This window comes from Neocloeon triangulifer, unplaced genomic scaffold (genome assembly GCF_031216515.1).
Source record: "Neocloeon triangulifer isolate White Clay Creek 2 clone unplaced genomic scaffold, ASM3121651v1 ptg000014l, whole genome shotgun sequence".
In the NCBI taxonomy this organism is placed as follows: Eukaryota; Metazoa; Arthropoda; class Insecta; order Ephemeroptera; family Baetidae; genus Neocloeon; species Neocloeon triangulifer.
In genome coordinates, this window is record NW_026775556.1 from 8,972,682 (window position 1) to 8,990,610 (window position 17,929).

Below are 17,929 nucleotides of genomic sequence, written 5' to 3' on the forward strand. Positions count from 1 at the left end.
ATTGCGAGCGAACAGCATAATTAATCACGAAAGCGTTGTGTGTGTGACACCTCGGTCGGCCTCAAGCGTGCAAGCTTCCGACGGCGACCTAGGGCATCGAGCTAGGGGTATATTGCAAAAGGGTTTGTGCGATAAAAGCATATATGAATATTTATGAGAAGCAGAAAAAAAAAGAAATTAAAAATGGAGATAAATTACCGAGGAAGTAAAATTAGCTTTCATGTATCGTAGCAATCAATTCTCAAATTATGCACCATAAAGTTCTTAATATTTTGTAGGATCATGTAACAAAATATTTGGAAATATTATATACTTTTCTGTTTGGTTGAAAAGTATAAATTTTGGAGAACTTCGGTACTTATAATTTTCATGGCAAGAGAGGAAGAAAAGCAATTCATTTAGAAAGGGCTTGGAAGTGGTGAGTAGTTAGTTGATTGCACGTGTCGGTGTAAACTACGTGGGGCAGCAGTACTCGGGGTGGCGTGGTTGCGCGAGGGCAGTAGCTTCGGCGCGTGCCCTTTGGGCCGAGGGCAGGCGGCGCCCGCGGGCTCTGGCTCAGACTCGCGGCGGCATGCGGCGGCTCGACTAGGCCCTCGCTAGGGATGAGTCATGTGCGGGTCCTGCTTGCGTGGTGTGCCCTCAGGTAAATTGAACCGCACCTGAGCACATGGTCACTTTTTCACGGCAAAATTTCAATAAAACGAGGATATCAAACTATTTTTTTATAATAGCACCCCATTGTAGAGCAAAAGAGCACCGCCCAGCACTTCTGCGCCCAGCTCAGCGCACTCGATGTAATTTTACTTTATGGGGTCGAGTTTTGCCGCAAAACAATCAGATGGTCGAAAGCACGCAATCAACACGAGCGTGTTCCGCTCGACCTGCCATAAAAGCGGCCTTTCTTTTCTCTCTTTCCCGACGACGTCGATCCCTTTTACCTCGTCCCACTTGCGAAAATTTCGCTGCGCTCGCCAAAATCAATTTCGCCTGTCTCGAAGCTTTCCACGGTAAAATATATTTTATTTTTATTTATTGGACCTTTTATTGAGAGCGTAGAATTTTTACCAGAGGTCGCAAAGTATAAAAAGATAAATAGATAGCGGACAAAAAGCAATAATTTAATATTGGTATTAAATTTTTATTACATTTTTGCTCCCCAAAAATTTTTCATAGCTTGTGATTTTGAGAGGAATAAATATCAATAGAATGTATGTCTTGTTAAATTATTGCTGATGGCACGGTCATAAATTTACTTTTATTTGTGCAATACGCGTTTATGTAACATTATTTGAAAATGGCTTCAATATTAAAGAAAAACTAGTTTAAATAAGCAAAATTTTCCAAGCTAGTTGCTTTGCTTTTGAAAGAAAAATATTAGCTGGCCATGGCAATTATTCAATTTGAAGCAATCAATTCTCAGAAGGAAAATCTTACAATATTTCAAGATTGTAAGCAACGCTCTATAAAAAAATTAATTTTCCAGAAGTCGCACTTCTTCCTCCTCGTCTTACTGGAATTCTCAATCGCGGAAACTTTCCAGACGTGAAGCTATTTGAACTCGCAACCAACCGAATTGTTATACCTGAACACAATTTGCATAAACGGTGCTCAACCATGAAAGTTTTTTAAGTTTCGGAGGCGGAAAATATAGAGCAACGTGACCTTTCCAGTTTTCAACTTTGCCATTTTCTAAAGGCTGCAATTGAAAAAAAAAATGAATTTCTTCACAGCAACGAGAAGGACATTTTTATTCCCTGGCCCATCAATTACCAAAACCAAAGTTTTACACTTGACCTCCGTCTCTGCTTTTCTCTGTTTGTGTGCACGAGAGAGAAAAAGTTGTGTTCACCCTGAGAGCGCACGGCAAATCGCAGCAAACAACGAGAAGCCGGCAAGAAAACGACGCTGAAAGAATTATTCGCGTGATTTCTCTGCGGCGCAATCCGCTCGTTTCGTTCAACGTTATCACTCGGGCTTTTGTTCTCCACTCCACCAATAGTGAAACAATCAATGACTTGCACATTAATTTTTGGCCGCGGCACACACAAATTATCTCATGTACGACGGACGGCAGTCATTACTCATGCAAAGTTCGATCCAAAAACAACTTATTCCATAAACCACATTCCAACATTTTACACAGTTGGTTAAAGGAGAAGATAATAAAAAAGTACATACATATACCTCAAACATGAATTAACGTCTTCAGAAATTCACTTTTTCTTTTAAAAGTGGGAAAAGTAAATTGTACGCTATAAAAGAAATTAAATTTTTTTTTAAATATAGTTTATTAGCACCAAAAAATGTATCTTTTTTAATTGAGATTCAAAATTTAACTATGGCTTTACATACGCGCCCGGATAAATATGGAGGGGAGCCCTGAGAAAATCTTTTGAAAATTTTCAATTATTAAGTCCTAGCTCGATTTGAAAACACAGCAATTGGGGTCGATCGCCTCTAAAAATTTAATATTTTGTAGGAATTCTTTTTTTATAAATTTTGTATGATATTAAAAATAAAATATATTTACTTTTTAAATTATACGTAATTTAAACTTCTAAAAAGCGTGAAAATTTTTCTTAGAAAATAATAAATTAGCAGTGTAACGTGTTTTTTAAGCCATGCCGACTCTTGCATTATAGAGAAATGGGATCTACACGAACAATTCAAGGTCGCTTAAACGGTAAACAAAAGTCTACCCCTTGCTAATTAATTTTTGTAAGCTTCACTCTTGGAGAAATTTTCCACATTTGTCTCTTTTTCCATAAATTTTCCAGTCCCCATAATCCAGGAAAAACAGGCCAATTATTTGATAGAAAAGAGGGAAAGACGTTTTGGGGTCGTGGAGGCGCCATCGCGCCGCGAGTGAGGTGTATTATGCAAAGTTGTAAATTTCCGAATAATATAGCAATAATGCACGATGACAAAAATCACGCGGGTGAAATCGCGAGTGTGTGTGTCGCAGTCGGCGGAACGACGTCGAGATTTGCCGTGCACCGCCGGCGTAACTAATGTTTCGGAGGCACGGAAAAATAATCGCTTGTGCGCGCCGTTTTTCCGCATCGGCCGGACGCGCGCGCGTGCATATTATTTGTTTTTATCAAGAAACAACGTCGCACAGCCGTGCGGTAGGTTTGATTCCCTAACCTACAGAGAGCATAACTCACTTTGCCTCTCTACAAAAGTCTCTCTCGCACCCCCCGCGTTCCGAGTGCTGTCCCTCGCGTGCTGACCCATTTTTCAAATAAGAAAAATAATATTCGCCTTCTTCTTTTTGTTCAAACCGCACAATATATGAAAATTTCAAGATTGAATCGGTCACCTGCAGTGGTCTGTTTTTATTTCTTTATTCTTTTTACTCCTCTCCTCATATTTTCAAAAGCAATCTTCATATATATTCTCCTTTATTTAACTTGCAATTTGGAACGTGCTGGGAATCCGAGCCGCATTTTAATGGAGAAGGAATTCCCGTTGGCTCGAAATGCCAGTGCTTCAATTTCGGCAAAGTAATTTCGTTCCGTGCGTGGCACGAAATGTGCACACGGCAGTGGCGAAAAAGGGCCGCGATAACGACGCCGTAATTAATTTTAATGCGCTCGTCCTTAGCATGTTTCCATCTCTGCTTATATAATTTTATTAATCTCCTCCATACAATTTTAACTAATTCAAGCCGCACTAATTTGAATTCAAACTAGACCTGACGCATGAAATCATAACGTGAGACAACAGCTCATCATCAGTAATTGAATAAAATTTAAATTGAATTACATTTACAATACAATTAAATTTGTAATAATAATAATTTGTCAATAATTAGTTTTTAAATTAATATATATATTATTTATTACACTGCACATTCTTACAACCAATTTTGAGACATAATATGTTAATTTTAAACAAGCGCAATTCATCATTAACCACTATGTGTACCTGGAGCATTTTAACAGGCTCTTTATTTGCCTCTGCATGCAATTCGTCAGGCTGCCGCAGGGGCTGCGGCAAAAAAATCAGCCTATCGTATTATTAACGAATATTATTAATAAAATAAGAAAAATCTTTTTCAAAGGAGCTTTTGTATGAAAAGAACGTTCTGAGGGAAGGCTGCTTTTTTCCGCGTGCACCGAATAAAATATAAACATAGTTGGATTTGCCAAAGTTTGCTCATGTGAGACTGTCGATTTTCAGCTTTTCTCTTCACGAGAGAAAAAGAGATAAACTTTTGTTGAAAATATATATAATATATTATATATTGCCTCAAAATTTTCTTTTTATCAGAAACTAATGGGAATGTGACGAATTTTATGGTTGCAGCAGCTGCTTGGCGTCGATCGGCGCCATCGACTTTTGGACCCTGGATGACGATTACAACAAAAATCTTCCACCTGGTGAGTTCCTTGACATTGCTGTTGGATTTTGTTCATTTTTACTCCCAGTCACCACAAAAATTTGCATTCTGATTGCGTTAAATCGTGAAACATTATATGCAAATGCCGTTCTGGACGAAAAAGAATAATGAAATAAAAATAACACTCGGCGTAATTTCCTTTTAGTTTCGCGGCGACCGCTGATGCGATCTGTCTCCCGGTGCCCTCCTTGCAGCTTTTATGCTAATCACGACCCCTGCATGAACTCGCGGCAATAAATCCGTCAACTTAACCTTTTTTGCGGTTGAACTCAACATTATATGTGGTAAAAAATATGCAAAATAAAAAATTAGCTGACTGATGCTGGAAATAAAAATTTATAGGGTCTAACTAGAATTTGCTAAATTGTTTTTTTTTTCTAAGTCATATTTTTATATAAATATATTAGTTATTTGAGATTAAGCTCATTAAGCAAACAATAACAATACGGAAAAATGAATTTTTTTCCACCACCTGTACAATAATTTTTGTTTAGTGTTGTCAAATTGTAAAAAAAAAATCATATTTATGCAATTTCCAAACCTAGAATTTAATTTAATTTCAAACTGATGAGTGAGTGAAACTTACAAAATTGATGACAACAATATATTAAGAAACAAAAAATATTACTATAAATGCTCTTATTTCCATTTTTAAGCATAATGGAAAATGAAATTAAATTGATGATTTCTATATGAAATTTAAATTTGAGATGTTATTTGCTTCACATATAAAAATAATAATAATAATCCTATTCACAATCAGTGGTATTCAACTTGTATGGAATGTGGGCTGCAGACATATTTCGTCAGGTTTTTCAGCTATAAAAGGCCAAGAGAAGACGAAACGTAAACATTTCTTTCCAGTTAAAAAAAATAATAATCTAGATTTAAACTTCAAAACCAACTTACAAAACTTAATTTTGAATGTCATTCTCCATCAAGATTCAATATATAATAATTTCATCATAAATTTTTGTATTTAACGCATATTATTATTTACTTATCAGAGTAAGAGCTGAAAAAGCTCAAATAATCTAATTAACGATCAGTAAATAATACGCAAGAGAGAATAATTATGCAAATTGAGGAGGAAAAGTCTGTGGTTTTATTAACTTTGGTCGAAAGAAAAGCAGCGAACAGCCTTGCGTCCCGAAAAAGAAATTGGCTATAAACGAGCTGACAATTTCGAGGAACGACGCTTCCAAAAATAGCTTGCCGCGGTTCGAGGAGAAATTTCGTCGAGGGTGTGTGGAAAAGCATAGAGAAGTCGTCTCGCGGGTGAGCACCGCGCATGAATTGCCGCATAATTTTGCCGTGATTGCGTGCGGCAAACATTGCTGCCCAGATCGCGCGGGCGCCGCTCCACTCGCTCGCTGACTGACTGAGAACTTTATCAAAGAATCCACGTCGTCGTCGACGACCTGCACCACTTGTGATTGATGCATATTATTGAAAAGCGGCTGCTGGAAATTCGGCCGAATCGATACTCTCTCGCGCGCGCTCGAGTACTTTTCCGCGCATTGTCAACGCCGCCGCTACACATGTTATGTATCAAATATACACTCGTGCGCCCCGCCAAAAATAAACAGTGGTGTTGTGTATTACTTCCTCGCGGAGCTATTTTTTAACGAGCCGCCGAAATGTGTTTTATGAAAATATGCCCTTGCGCTTAATTGCTCCATTAAGGTGAATGTTAATGACACCCTTGGGCTCCCCCTCAAGAGTGAAAATAGGCTGTGCAATATTTTTAGAACCAACTTTTTAGCCTACAGAAATATTTCACTAAACTTCCATTACTTCCTAATCTTGACTTCTGTTGTAAAAATTTTGAAAATTCTAAAACTATTATTTTAATATTTTCAACCTATTTGATTGCAAGTTTTAACGCTTAAATTTAAAATGAGATTTAGTAGCGTACTCAAATTGTTATAAATGTTTTTGATATTATTTAATCTACAATCATTACATATAAAATATTTATGGAACTTTATAATCTTCAAGTTATTATTATTATTTTTTTTATCTTTTTTTTATTGAACATAATTATTATCTTAGTGTATCCTAAGATTGCTTAATATCTAGATTAAAGGTAAATGGATTCACCATAAATTAAATATTAATAATTTTCAATATTAAGGATAATAAAATAATGATTAAATTATATTCTTATTTAAGCATGAATATAAATAGAAGTTATTTTATAATTATATTTATTAACTTCTAATTTTCTTTTCACGCGGTTGCTAGTCCGAATAAATTATATTAAAAAGCTCATGGTCAAAATTATTTTTGAAATATTTGAAGATTAATTAAATTATTCCAAATTTAAGTGCGGGTTTTGCAAGGTTAATTAATGTTATCAAATCAAAACAGAGTATGTCTGCGCAAAGCAATGCTACTATTAGTTGCAAAATAATATTTTATTGATACATTAATTGCTTTTACGTTTCTTTAAATTTAATTATTAAAATTCATGTTGATGTTGAGTAAGTGTAATTAAAAAACAGTAAAAGTTATGATTGGAAAAAATAAAAGTAAATCGTGTTGGTAATAGCGAATGGACAATAAACGGTTAAGTTAATTTTTTTTCTCGCTCCTTAGAACTGCCGCTGTTTTGCGTTATTTTTAACAAGGGACCTTCAAAAAACAAAGGCCAGTTACGAGTAGCTGCCGTGTCCTGTCAAACATAAAACTAGTCTGCCGCTATAATAGACTAAAGCACAGAACGCACGCAAAAAAATTACGAAATTCCTGCGGGGATGACGAAATTGCCGAAAAACAAGCGGCCATAATTTGGGTAGGAAACGCTTTCGCCCGCTCCAGCGCACACCACCACAATCAACGTCCATTATGAGACAAGTTTAATGTAGGTCAAATTATAATTAACCCTGCACTCGGCGCCACTCACTTTTCCGCCGCCGCCACCGCCTCCAACACACAACATGCCACGCACGGGGAGCGGCCGGTAGAGAAATTCCTCAATGAACGCAACTAGCGTGCTAATGAGCAATAACATATAATTTGTTTAATTGTTTCTGATAACTGCAAATTTCATTAACATAATCAACCATCCCTTACGACACTGTGGATTAGAACGAAATTCATAACAAAATTGCATTTGTTATTCGAATCATGACATTGTTTTTCAAGTAGATCATTTTCTTAAATCTTTTCATGATTTATTATTAATTAAACAAAAGCTTAACTTTGACACTTTTCTTAAAGTTGGTTTCCCTCAGTCATCCTGGCTCAAATGATAGTTCTAAAACAAAAGTAACCCACCCCAGCAGCTTGCGTCGGATCGTGGTTGCGGCTGATTAATTAATCAGAAACTGTGCTCGCTATAGCCACAGGCTCCACTCGTGTTGAGAGAGATTCAAACCATCCGGCCCGCGGCTGCCATGTTGCCACCCTAAATCAATCTTGAATTTACGCTTTTGGCTGCTGACGTTTTCGTCAAGGCAATGCGGCAATTTGCTGCCAATTAACAGAAGCGAATTGAGCATCCAGCAAAAGTCCTCATAAAAAGACTTAATGCAGTGCAGCACAAAACTTAGAAACTTTTTTTTATATTGCTAAAAAATATACACTTTTCCGCAACGAAAAACCTTTACTCAGAACTGCAAGAGAATTATTTAGTTTTGTTTTAAATTTTCCTTTTGGAGCTTAATGGAATTATATACAACTTTGAAAAATTAAAAATGAATATTCGGTAATGATAGGTGATTTGTGATTTTTTATATAAATTAATGAAACAGAGGAAAGAGCTAATTCGTTATTGAATACAACATTAGGTTTTGGATTCAAAAATTTATTAATGTTAATAAAATATGACACAACTCTCACAATTTTTATGTTGAAATTAGTTTTCATTCATATATTTCCTTAAGTATGACTATCACGCTTTAGGAAAATATATTGTAATAATTTTGAAGTATTATAATCTTTAAATTTACCGATCATAAATGTACGCAGTAACTATTTTAGATAAGAGAGAGAAAAAATACAAATAAATTACAATTATATAAAATAAATAGAAAATATAAATAAAATATTTTAAATTTGTTTAAAATATATTAATGTATATATAATTTAAATATAAAAGATATAATAGTTTTTATTAAACTGTAACATAAATATTTACATCATTATCTGATTTGCATGCAAAGCTAGCTTCTAGGCATTTGCTGGTGTTAAATTTTGTTTGTAAATAAACAGTTTCATTCTTAGAGTTAATAGAGTAAGATTTCTTTGAAAATTCCTCAACCATATTCTCGGTATACCCTGCCATTCATTTTGTGATCGATTAACTTGCAGCGAACGACGTACAAGAATTACGAATTTTCGTCATCGCTGCCCCTTCTTGACGTACACACCGATAATAAACGTAGTTTATGAGTTAGGCCCTCTGCTTTCAACCGCAACGTTTACTCCACTTTTGACCCTTGTCAATTTCCATTTCAAATGTTCCCACCGCGTATATATTAATGTCTTCATTCATCACTCTCTCTACTTAAGGCGACGAGCTCGAACATCGATTTTGATATAAAAACGCTAATCAATTATTAAAAATTTATTGCACGGAGCTCGAATTGCTTGAAAGCGGCCGGTGTAATTGATAAAGCGCCTCTCTCGCGAGCCAATTAACGTTGATCCGGTTGAGTAATTAATGATAAAACGCAAGCCCTTGATGCGTTCAGCCTTCTCGGTGCGTTTGATAAACTGCTGGCGCCGAAAATAGCCGCAGCAATATTGCTAATGTGTGTCCGAAATGAACAACAAATTGATTGGTTCCGACTGGCCAGCGCCAATATTAGAGAGAGAAAAGCCCATTACTCACGCGGAGTTAACAGGGGCCGCAGTGTCTACTGTATTTTATATATGTATATGTTTGCGTCTCGCCATGACGTGCTGTTCAAATTACTACCCGCTGCTGGAATTAAATCTCGGCTTGTTTACCTTATTTTGGGAAAAATATATATCTCATTCCGTGTTTGGGAGCGACGCGAATCGATGCCGATTAGCATAAAGCTCTCACGGAACAACCCCCACACGAACGCAGCAGCAGAGGGAAAATGTAAAATAAATAGTATATCCCACTCGTGAATCTTCCTCGTCAACTTTTGGTCTCGTCTTTTCCTCTCTCGCGTGTGCCCGCAGGTGTCACGCGCGCGAATTTCTCTTGCTCTAGATAGCGCAAATTTGTGTGTGTGCTGCTTAATTAAGCCCGAGTTATGCGACAAATCGAGGCATGGTTTTAATCTCACTCGCTCACGCCTCGGGCCGCTCTAACTTTTCCACTAATACGCGCGTGTCACAATAAAGACCTGGAAAGAGATTAAAAGCCTAATTTGCATGCGATTTCTCATTTTGAAATTTTTAACAAAAGGCTCTTTTGAATTCGAAATGAATAACTTCTTGGAGTTGTGCATTCAACAATGACCTCTGGCGTGTGTTCCATTGTTGCAGGCAAAAACATGGTGGTGTCCGTCTCGCTGTTCATCAACCGGGTCTCCTCCGTCGACGAGAACAAAGAGGTAGGCAACCCGCGTGTGTGGGAACCGACGCACCTGCCCGCTGCTTTGTGAGGACGACGAAATACGTTTGCCTCCCCAAAAGCTAATTAAGCCAATTTAAATGACATTCCACTATTTATTTTCTGCAAACTTTAAATCAACTTCGGGATTAAAGTAGCGATTTTTGTAAATTTATACAAAACCGGAGGTTAAGACATTTTGACCTTGCGCCGCATGGACAGTTTGTCCATGGGTTAAACGCTCGGACGTTCAGGGGTGAGAAAATGCCTAAATTTCCTACCTTTGAACCGTTTTGAACCTTGCTGGCCGCTCTTCCTGCAGTCCCAAGGAAGCGAAGCACTGGGTTTCCTTCACTTTCACGTCAAATTTACACATACAACATACAATATAAAGAGGTCCCGAAAATTCCGCAAGTACATTTTCTGTCAAAATTGTCCACCAAAAACTAGTAAAATGCGACTTTCCTTGCTTCGCCGCACACACCGAACACACAACACTGATGAATTTCTTTGTTTACGACTTTACGTCTATTTATATATATATGTAAAAATGATTGATGACTTTGGCTAATTCGACGCAACTGATTGGCCGAACTCCTGACACAGGCAATTTTTACATATTAATGGCGGGAAGGGCAAGCATGTCATTGTAATAACCGCCAAGTAGATCACATTTCATTACATCGTCTTTGGCGTCTTTTTTATTTTGAGTGGCAAAATCCAGCAATTTCGGGAACATTTGTTTTAATTAAATTAAATTTATTAAACTGAGAATAAAAAATAATAAATAAATATTAATAGAATTGAATTAAAGTTATTATAAGAGAGCGTATCAATTTCGTACCAGTGATAATTTTAATTATTTTGTCTTATAATGTTTAAAACAAATTATAAATAAATAAACTTTTGTAAATTATTAATATCAGAATAAAAACTTGTGAACCTTTCTTTGTTTTACACACACTGACACACAATATCAAACTGAATATTCTAGCAAGAATTAAATTATACAATGTACATTTTTCCCTGTCTTTTGATACGAGGGAAAAGCTACATTTTCTTTGAACGGCCAGCAGTTCAAGGTAGGCATTTTCTTACCCCTCAACGTCCGAGCGCCTGCCCATGGGCAAACTGTCCAAGCGGCGCATGGTCAAAATGTCTAACCTGCGGTTTCTCTAGAGAAAATCAATCGCCGTTTGTATTTTTGAATTTGATTTCCGGCGATGGTGTTTCAGTTTTATTGGGACAAGCGGTCCAATGCCTATCGTTTTAAAAGACAGTCTAACCTTGTAAGTAGCCGCCACTCACTCTTTATTATTTTTCTACTCTGTACGTAATCTTGTGCATTTCGAATGTACATGAACTTGATATAGAGCGCCTCGTCCTCGTCCTTTGAATGGCGAGGCACGTACGGCCAGGCTAGTTATGCAACCGCCACAAAAATGCGGCACTTTGCATGCCTAGCGTTCCGACAGCGAATTCGAGCAAACTCACAGCAGTCGTCGTGATTGAGATTCCTTCTTATATATCTGCTGCCGTCACTCACGCCTCACATGGCAGCTTTTATTTTGGTTTTGAAAGAGAAGGAAAAAACTCGATTAAACCAACACTATACGAAAAAAATTTCTGAAATAAATTAGGTAAAACTGGCACCTGTGTTTTTGAGGCAGGAGCGAAATCGACAAATTGACTTTTGAATGAACAGCTTGTTGACTAAAAAATTGCTAATATTGTAAAAAAGTTTCAGTTCAAATCTCGTGACAATATTATTCTTACTAATGCCCAATAAAATTGAAACATTATAGGATTGTGCTGAATTAAACAACCCTGTTTGAATAATTCAGAACTGAAATAAGCTGTGAATTCACGAGAGCGATTTGCCCTATCGAATAGCCAAGGAGGAAATAAATTTAAAATTTTTTAATCGAATTTGACACAGGAAATTGCCATCGACGTGTTTCTGCAAGTGTACTGGGAGGACCCCCGCGTGCACCTGGTGGCCAACAGGGACCACGTGGAGCTGACCTGGGCGCAGCGACACTCCTTCTGGGTGCCTGACCTCTACATCAGGCAGCTCAGGGACATGCGGCTGATGCAGGTGTTTCAGGAGATGGCCTCCGTGCGCCTCTACGCCAACTCCACCTTCAGGGTCTCCATAGGGTGCGTTGGACCTTTTTAAAATTAATTGTCAGATCGAAATAAAAATTTTCTCAGGGCCACTGTGATCATAAAATGTGATATGGACTTTGACCTGTACCCTCTGGACATCCAGCGGTGCGCCGTCGATTTCAGCAGCTGTAAATTAATATAATCCACTCTTGCTGGGAGAATCGATTGAAAATAAAAAACTTTGACGCAGACAAGTACACCGTCGACGACATGACCTTCAAGTGGCGGGACGACCCTGCGCTCAGCTTCCCTAGTGACTTTGGAGATGGTTACCGACTGCCCAAATATGTGGTATCTTTCAACGCCGAACAAGAGGAGCAGGTTATCTTCTATGGTGAAGGTATTCAAACCAAATTACAAAATTAATAACAATAAATTAAATTATTTTATGCAATATATTGCTTCAATTGTTTACTGTATAATTGTTTTTTTCTCAATAAGTAATATTAAAATAAATTTAATAGAAATAAAAGTCATTTATTTATTTATATAAAAACAAGGTTAAATTTTATTTTGATTTTCACTTTGTTTATAGATTTTTTGAATTAGTAATATATTTCAGGTTGAACTGTTAATTTTAATTGATAGTTTTTTGTTGGTTGAACATAGATATTATTTTCCATTGAACCTAATAAATAATCAAAATTTTTGCAATGTATTAAAAAACATGCTCCTGTGTCACAATTTTAAAAGAAAAAAAATTTAAAATTTTGGCAACTTAATGTTATTATTTTTGAAAATTTCCATGATATGTTAGGTAACCACTCTACGGCCCGACTTATGATCACCCTGAGCAGAGAGTTGCAGTCGTACCTGCTGGAAACTTACCTGCCCAGCTCACTGTTTGTGACAATTTCTTGGGGCAGCTTTATTGTCAACCCCGAGCTTGTTCCTGGCAGGATGGTCCTCTTGGTGACTACCTTGCTCAGCTTGGTCACCATGTTTGACACCGTTAGGTTAGTTTTAACAAATAAAGCTCCTCAAATAAAATAATGTAACATGATTCAGAAACAATTCACCGAACGCCCTGGAGCTCAAGTGCATTGAGGTTTGGCTGATCTCTTGCATTTTATTTGTGTTTGTGGCGCTGCTCGAGTACTTTGTGGTGCTCTTTGCGATGCGCTATGACAAGCACTGGCGCCGAAACAAAGCGCAAAACAGCCTAGGTACTGTTTTAATTTAACCTTTGTTGCGTCTGAAATAAACCTCCTGGTGTAGGAATTGTGGCCAGCTTGGCGGCGAGAGCACGTCAGGCGCGTGGCTCCATGTCTGCCGCCTCCGGGGGACCACCGGCGGTCCAGATCAGCTCAGAACACGGAAGCCCCCGTAGAGACAGCAGTGCGAGAATGCTGCCCACCAACAACCACTTCCACGCCACCTTAGCCACTCCTGAAGACGACACAGGTTAGAAAAGTATAATTGTATTAAATTATTAGAAATTTATTTCTCAAATGACATAATTTTTTTACAAAAATAAATTTGAATATTTAAGTAATTTAATTTTTTTTAAATTGTTTTCAATTATAATTTAAAAATTAAAATGGGAGGGTTAATTTTATTTAAAATAATTAATTTTCAGTTGATCTTGATATATGTTTAAATTTCTTTACAGCTGAGTGCAGTTTAGACGATGGTGAGCGTGGAATTTGAGATTTTGCCACTGCTTTTTAGATTTTATATAAAAAAAGAGAAATATAGTGTTTTTCATAGCAGTAGAGTGTGTGATATCATTTTAGCGAGCGAGTTCCATTTTTTTCGCGCTCACAGTTGCTGTTGACAGCCCAATTTTCATTGTGACTGGTAGAGAGCAAAATCAAAAGCCTTGTGTGCGATAATAACATACGCAGTGGGAAAAACGAGACTCCTCTGCACTCTGCCGAGTACCCGAACACATATTCCACACAGCACTTGTATGTGTAATTTTAGAGCAGATGGTACACACTTGTGGATTTGCCAACAAAATTGGCATCTCTTCCATGTAGGGAAAATTACAGAGCGACGACAAAGCCACATTCGGGCCTATAATAGCAAATTTAATATTGTTGTTATTTTTAAACTTGACGTAGAGGAAACACAAACCTGCAGGCGTGTAGAGATATTAATCGTTTGCGGCACGCTGACTCGCTGCCTGATTTGGTTTTATTTCACTGGAAAAAAGAATCGTGTAAAAATCACACATGAAAATAAACGCCCGTCCTTTATTTTTAGATTATATTGTTTTAATGATTTTTCAGTCCACGTCAACTGCATCAATCGCAAGAGTCCGTCGGGGGACCGGCTGGCTGTGCTGCGGCGAGTTTTTCCCCGAGCCGCCATGCCTCCGCTTGCCACCCCTGAGGTGCTGCAGCCGGACGATGGCCTCGAGTTACAAGAAAGAGGCATGGTTGACCACAGAGAAAGTGCAGTTTACACCTTCCGGGTATGAAACACACCTCTCTTTTTAATCAAATCTTTTTAATGTACAACATGACGTAAATTTAACCTTTTTGATGAAATCTCATTAAAACTAGATACACATAATACTACTAAAAGTTATAGTTGGAATCCATTAAAGTTTGGACAAACTAAAACAATGAATATAATATTTAGCTACGTAAATTTAGGTAATAATTACAACTAAACATGAACATCTGATAATAGCAGCTCAATGAAGGTCATGGGTCAATAATGATACTTCTGTTGAACTGAATGATGAATGACGCACCAAATTTTCACATTAAACCATTCAATTTCTCAACAAGGCAACTCACACATTTTAAGAACCAAATTTGCATGCAATGAAAATTAATAAATTTAATTCACAATCGAGCTTATTTTCAGGAGACATCTCCTCAGCGACGGAGCTTCCTACTACCAATGTCACCTCGTCATTGGCCCTTTCTCTGCGGTTCCCATGGCCAGAGACGCCGAGGAGCCACAAGTCCTCCTCCTGAGCAGCGAGACTCCCTGACGGACAATGAGGCAGGCGGCTCAATCAAAGAGAGAAGAAGTCGAGCCTTTGCCGAGTACTGCGTCTCGTTTTGCGGATCGTCGCGCGGCACCCTCGATCAGGGCTCTCTACTTCTTTTCCCGCTCGTCTTCATCCTCTTCACCATCGTCTACTGGGTGTCGTACATGAGCGAGGCCGCCCACCGAGTGGCCATCCACAGCTGATTGGATTTTCTATTTGAAACATGTAGTTTGCAAGCAGCTTTGAATTTTTCTATATTCAACTTAAACGCTATAGTCTCCGGAATTTAGAGCTTTTGGCTGAAATCTAGCCAAACCACTTGATATTAATTACAAAAAGCTACAAAATGCCTTCAAAGAAGCTTATTCCGCTACTTGCTGCATATTGCACTCCAACGATCCCAGTTTTAAAGGGTTGAGAAAAGAGGAGAATTTTAATTTTTAAATATTCATACCCAGATGTTTTTGCCTTAAAATGTTCATAATTATATTGTGTAATTTTCCCAAGAACCAAAGTTTTGCGCGACAAGTCTGGCCTCCACATGAAAAGCGTACAAATTTAGGAAAAGTGTGAGTCAGAGTTTTTCTCAACCCGCATATGATGATTGCATTGTTATAGCAGTAATAACTGTAGTTTATTGTATTATTAAAGATAGTTATAAGAGAGGAGTTGTAGATTATTCACGTAAAATTGAATGGCGGATTCGCTTCACGTAAGAGTAAAGAACGAGGACCAAGGCAAAATTGAGAATACGGCATTGCCTCTCAGTATCAAAACTGTCTCGTTGATTTAAATCTCTCACAAAACACGTAATAACCAAGTCTGAAATCACCCAAGTGCCTGTTTACGGTCCAAAATGGAAAACGTCTCTTTTGATTCTAAATTGCTTTCGCGCGCGCTCTCCTTTCTCCGTCCGACTCTGAAGTAATGAAGTAATGTCTAGTGTCTTTTGCACTCGCGCGTCGAGGATGCAAATAATTGAGACGACAAGAGCACTTCACTCACTTACTCTCTCTTTACGTGAAAGAGAGAGAGAAAGAGTGAGAAAAATACTACATAAGCACGCAGCTTTTCAGCTTCAATCTTGCACTGAGAGGAAAGTGGTGAATTTGACTGCTATCCTTTTTTTCTCACTCCATAAAAAAGCTTTTTATAAAAAAAAGAAATATATTCGTTAGAACGTAGCATTTTCAATTTACACAGAGACACGTTGGCGCACACCAACCATACATTTAAAAATATAAATAATATAAATCGCAGGAGTGCTCTCCTCTGACGATGGATTTTGTTTCATTCGCAGAGGAAGAGTTTCCTGGCAGAATGCTGGATCGAGCTTTATTAAAATAATAAATTAAATTTAAGGCTTCTTACCAACAATGGAAATTATCAATGCGTCTAGCAATAAAAAGCATTAACGACATAGAAATCCTCTAGCTTAATGGATAAGGACGATTTTGTATTGTAACCTCTACTTCATTAAGGAATAAAATTTACAAGTTTGTTGCTAATGCCAAGCAGCTAGGTTAATATTATGTGTGTGTTTTTTTTTAACCCAACAAAGTACGCAGCATCAAGAAAAAATTTTACTTTTACAACAGAGGATGTACTAAAATATAAGATATTAAATTTTATTTTCGCGTAGCTTCATATAACAGTAAATATTAAAATTTGCAGCTAAATATATAAATATTACCAAAAAATGGATGCTTAATATTAAACGTCATTTTTTTGTAAATTTCGTTAACTCGGGAAACAGGATATAACAACCTTCATGTTACAGTCACGTGGATATTTCTTTTTTAGTCAAGGGCTTAATTTGAGCAACATTTTCGGCGAAGGTCAGCAGCTCCTATTTCCAAACGGCGAGGGTGCCGCAGGGCTGGTGATCGCAGGAAAGGCGCTTTTCCGACCGACCAAGGCTCCGGTTCCCGCAAAAAGACAAAAACGTGCACGCAGTAGCCGAACCGCAAAGCTCCCTCTCTGCTTTCAGAATAAACGCAATGTCGGCCTCACTGTTTGCCTCGGCTTTTGTGCCTCCGTCGCAGATTACATCGCACACATTAAAATTTCATTGCGCGAACCAAAAGGATCTCGCCACTTGTGGCGGCACCAGGTGAGATTCGCCTTTTACAAGAAGCAGCCATTAGGGAGCACCCTTAATCATAATATTATGCCAATAGCAAGGAGCAAACCCAACTTTCCTCGAAACATTTCAATTATTACAGCTAAATACCATCTCGCGACCTTCAGCTTGCAAATATCAAAGGTCTAACTGCTTCTTTCATCTTACGCGCAATTTCGCAACATGAGATGAAAGATAAACTGTGGTGGAGATGATGAAATGGAAAATAAAAAACCCGATGCAATCCCTTTTTTCAATCCACGTCGTCGCATTTTTTCGATACAATTTTGCGCGCCGCCATTCTTTTTGTTTCTTCTCTTTGCTGCGCGTGCTTCGACAAAAAATACAAAAGAGGGGTTTATTTTCGCGAGAGGCAATATCCGGGCTGGAAAAGGCTGTCGCGCTCGCTGCCTGCTGGCGGGCGGGCGGTCGTGAATTGTCAGGTAATCCAGCAGGGCACAATGCCTTCTCACAATGTCGCTTTTGTCATCCATATTATTGGAGAACAATGCTTCCGACTGCCAAGAGCGGCCCACGAAGCGCGCATTTTTCCAGATTATCGTCTTGACATCGAGAGCCTCAGCTCAAATTACGACCTCGGCTCCAGTGGGAATCAGATAGACCTTGACAACACATCAAAATTGCATCAATCTCCAAGATACGTAAATGTTTTGATTTTAATCATTCTTTTTTCAACCAACGTAATATTGTATAACCCAAGTTTTTTGATCAAACAAACCAATTTAT

The 17,929-nt window shown here is 37.8% G+C and overlaps 1 protein-coding gene across 12 annotated transcripts; it reads left to right on the forward strand.

Moving 5' to 3' along the window:
* Positions 1-487: 487 nt before the first annotated feature.
* LOC132199883 (glycine receptor subunit alpha-4-like) lies at positions 488-16,583 on the forward strand. Of its 12 annotated transcripts, none has more exons than XM_059624958.1 (12): positions 488-643; positions 4,312-4,385; positions 9,875-9,942; positions 11,881-12,101; positions 12,156-12,238; positions 12,301-12,450; positions 12,868-13,066; positions 13,119-13,276; positions 13,329-13,514; positions 13,723-13,743; positions 14,345-14,529; positions 14,931-16,583. In XM_059624958.1, exons 1-12 carry the CDS (start codon positions 603-605, stop codon positions 15,261-15,263), a joined length of 1,719 nt encoding a protein of 572 aa, XP_059480941.1. In that variant the 5' UTR covers positions 488-602; the 3' UTR covers positions 15,264-16,583. The 12 variants fall into 12 exon arrangements, with proteins under 12 accessions (XP_059480941.1, XP_059480942.1, XP_059480943.1 ...); XM_059624959.1 differs by having other exon boundaries at positions 4,315-4,385; XM_059624969.1 differs by lacking the exon at positions 488-643 and adding an exon at positions 920-1,007 and having other exon boundaries at positions 4,315-4,385.
* The last annotated feature ends 1,346 nt before the right edge of the window (positions 16,584-17,929 follow it).

Coding starts and splice junctions, on each gene's coding strand:
- LOC132199883 (XM_059624958.1), top strand. CDS start 603: ATGAGTCATGTGCGGGTCCTGCTTGCGTGGTGTGCCCTCAG. Junction 4,386..9,874: donor CAACAAAAATCTTCCACCTG/GTGAGTTCCTTG, acceptor CCATTGTTGCAG/GCAAAAACATGGTGGTGTCC. Junction 13,515..13,722: donor CACTCCTGAAGACGACACAG/GTTAGAAAAGTA, acceptor ATTTCTTTACAG/CTGAGTGCAGTTTAGACGAT.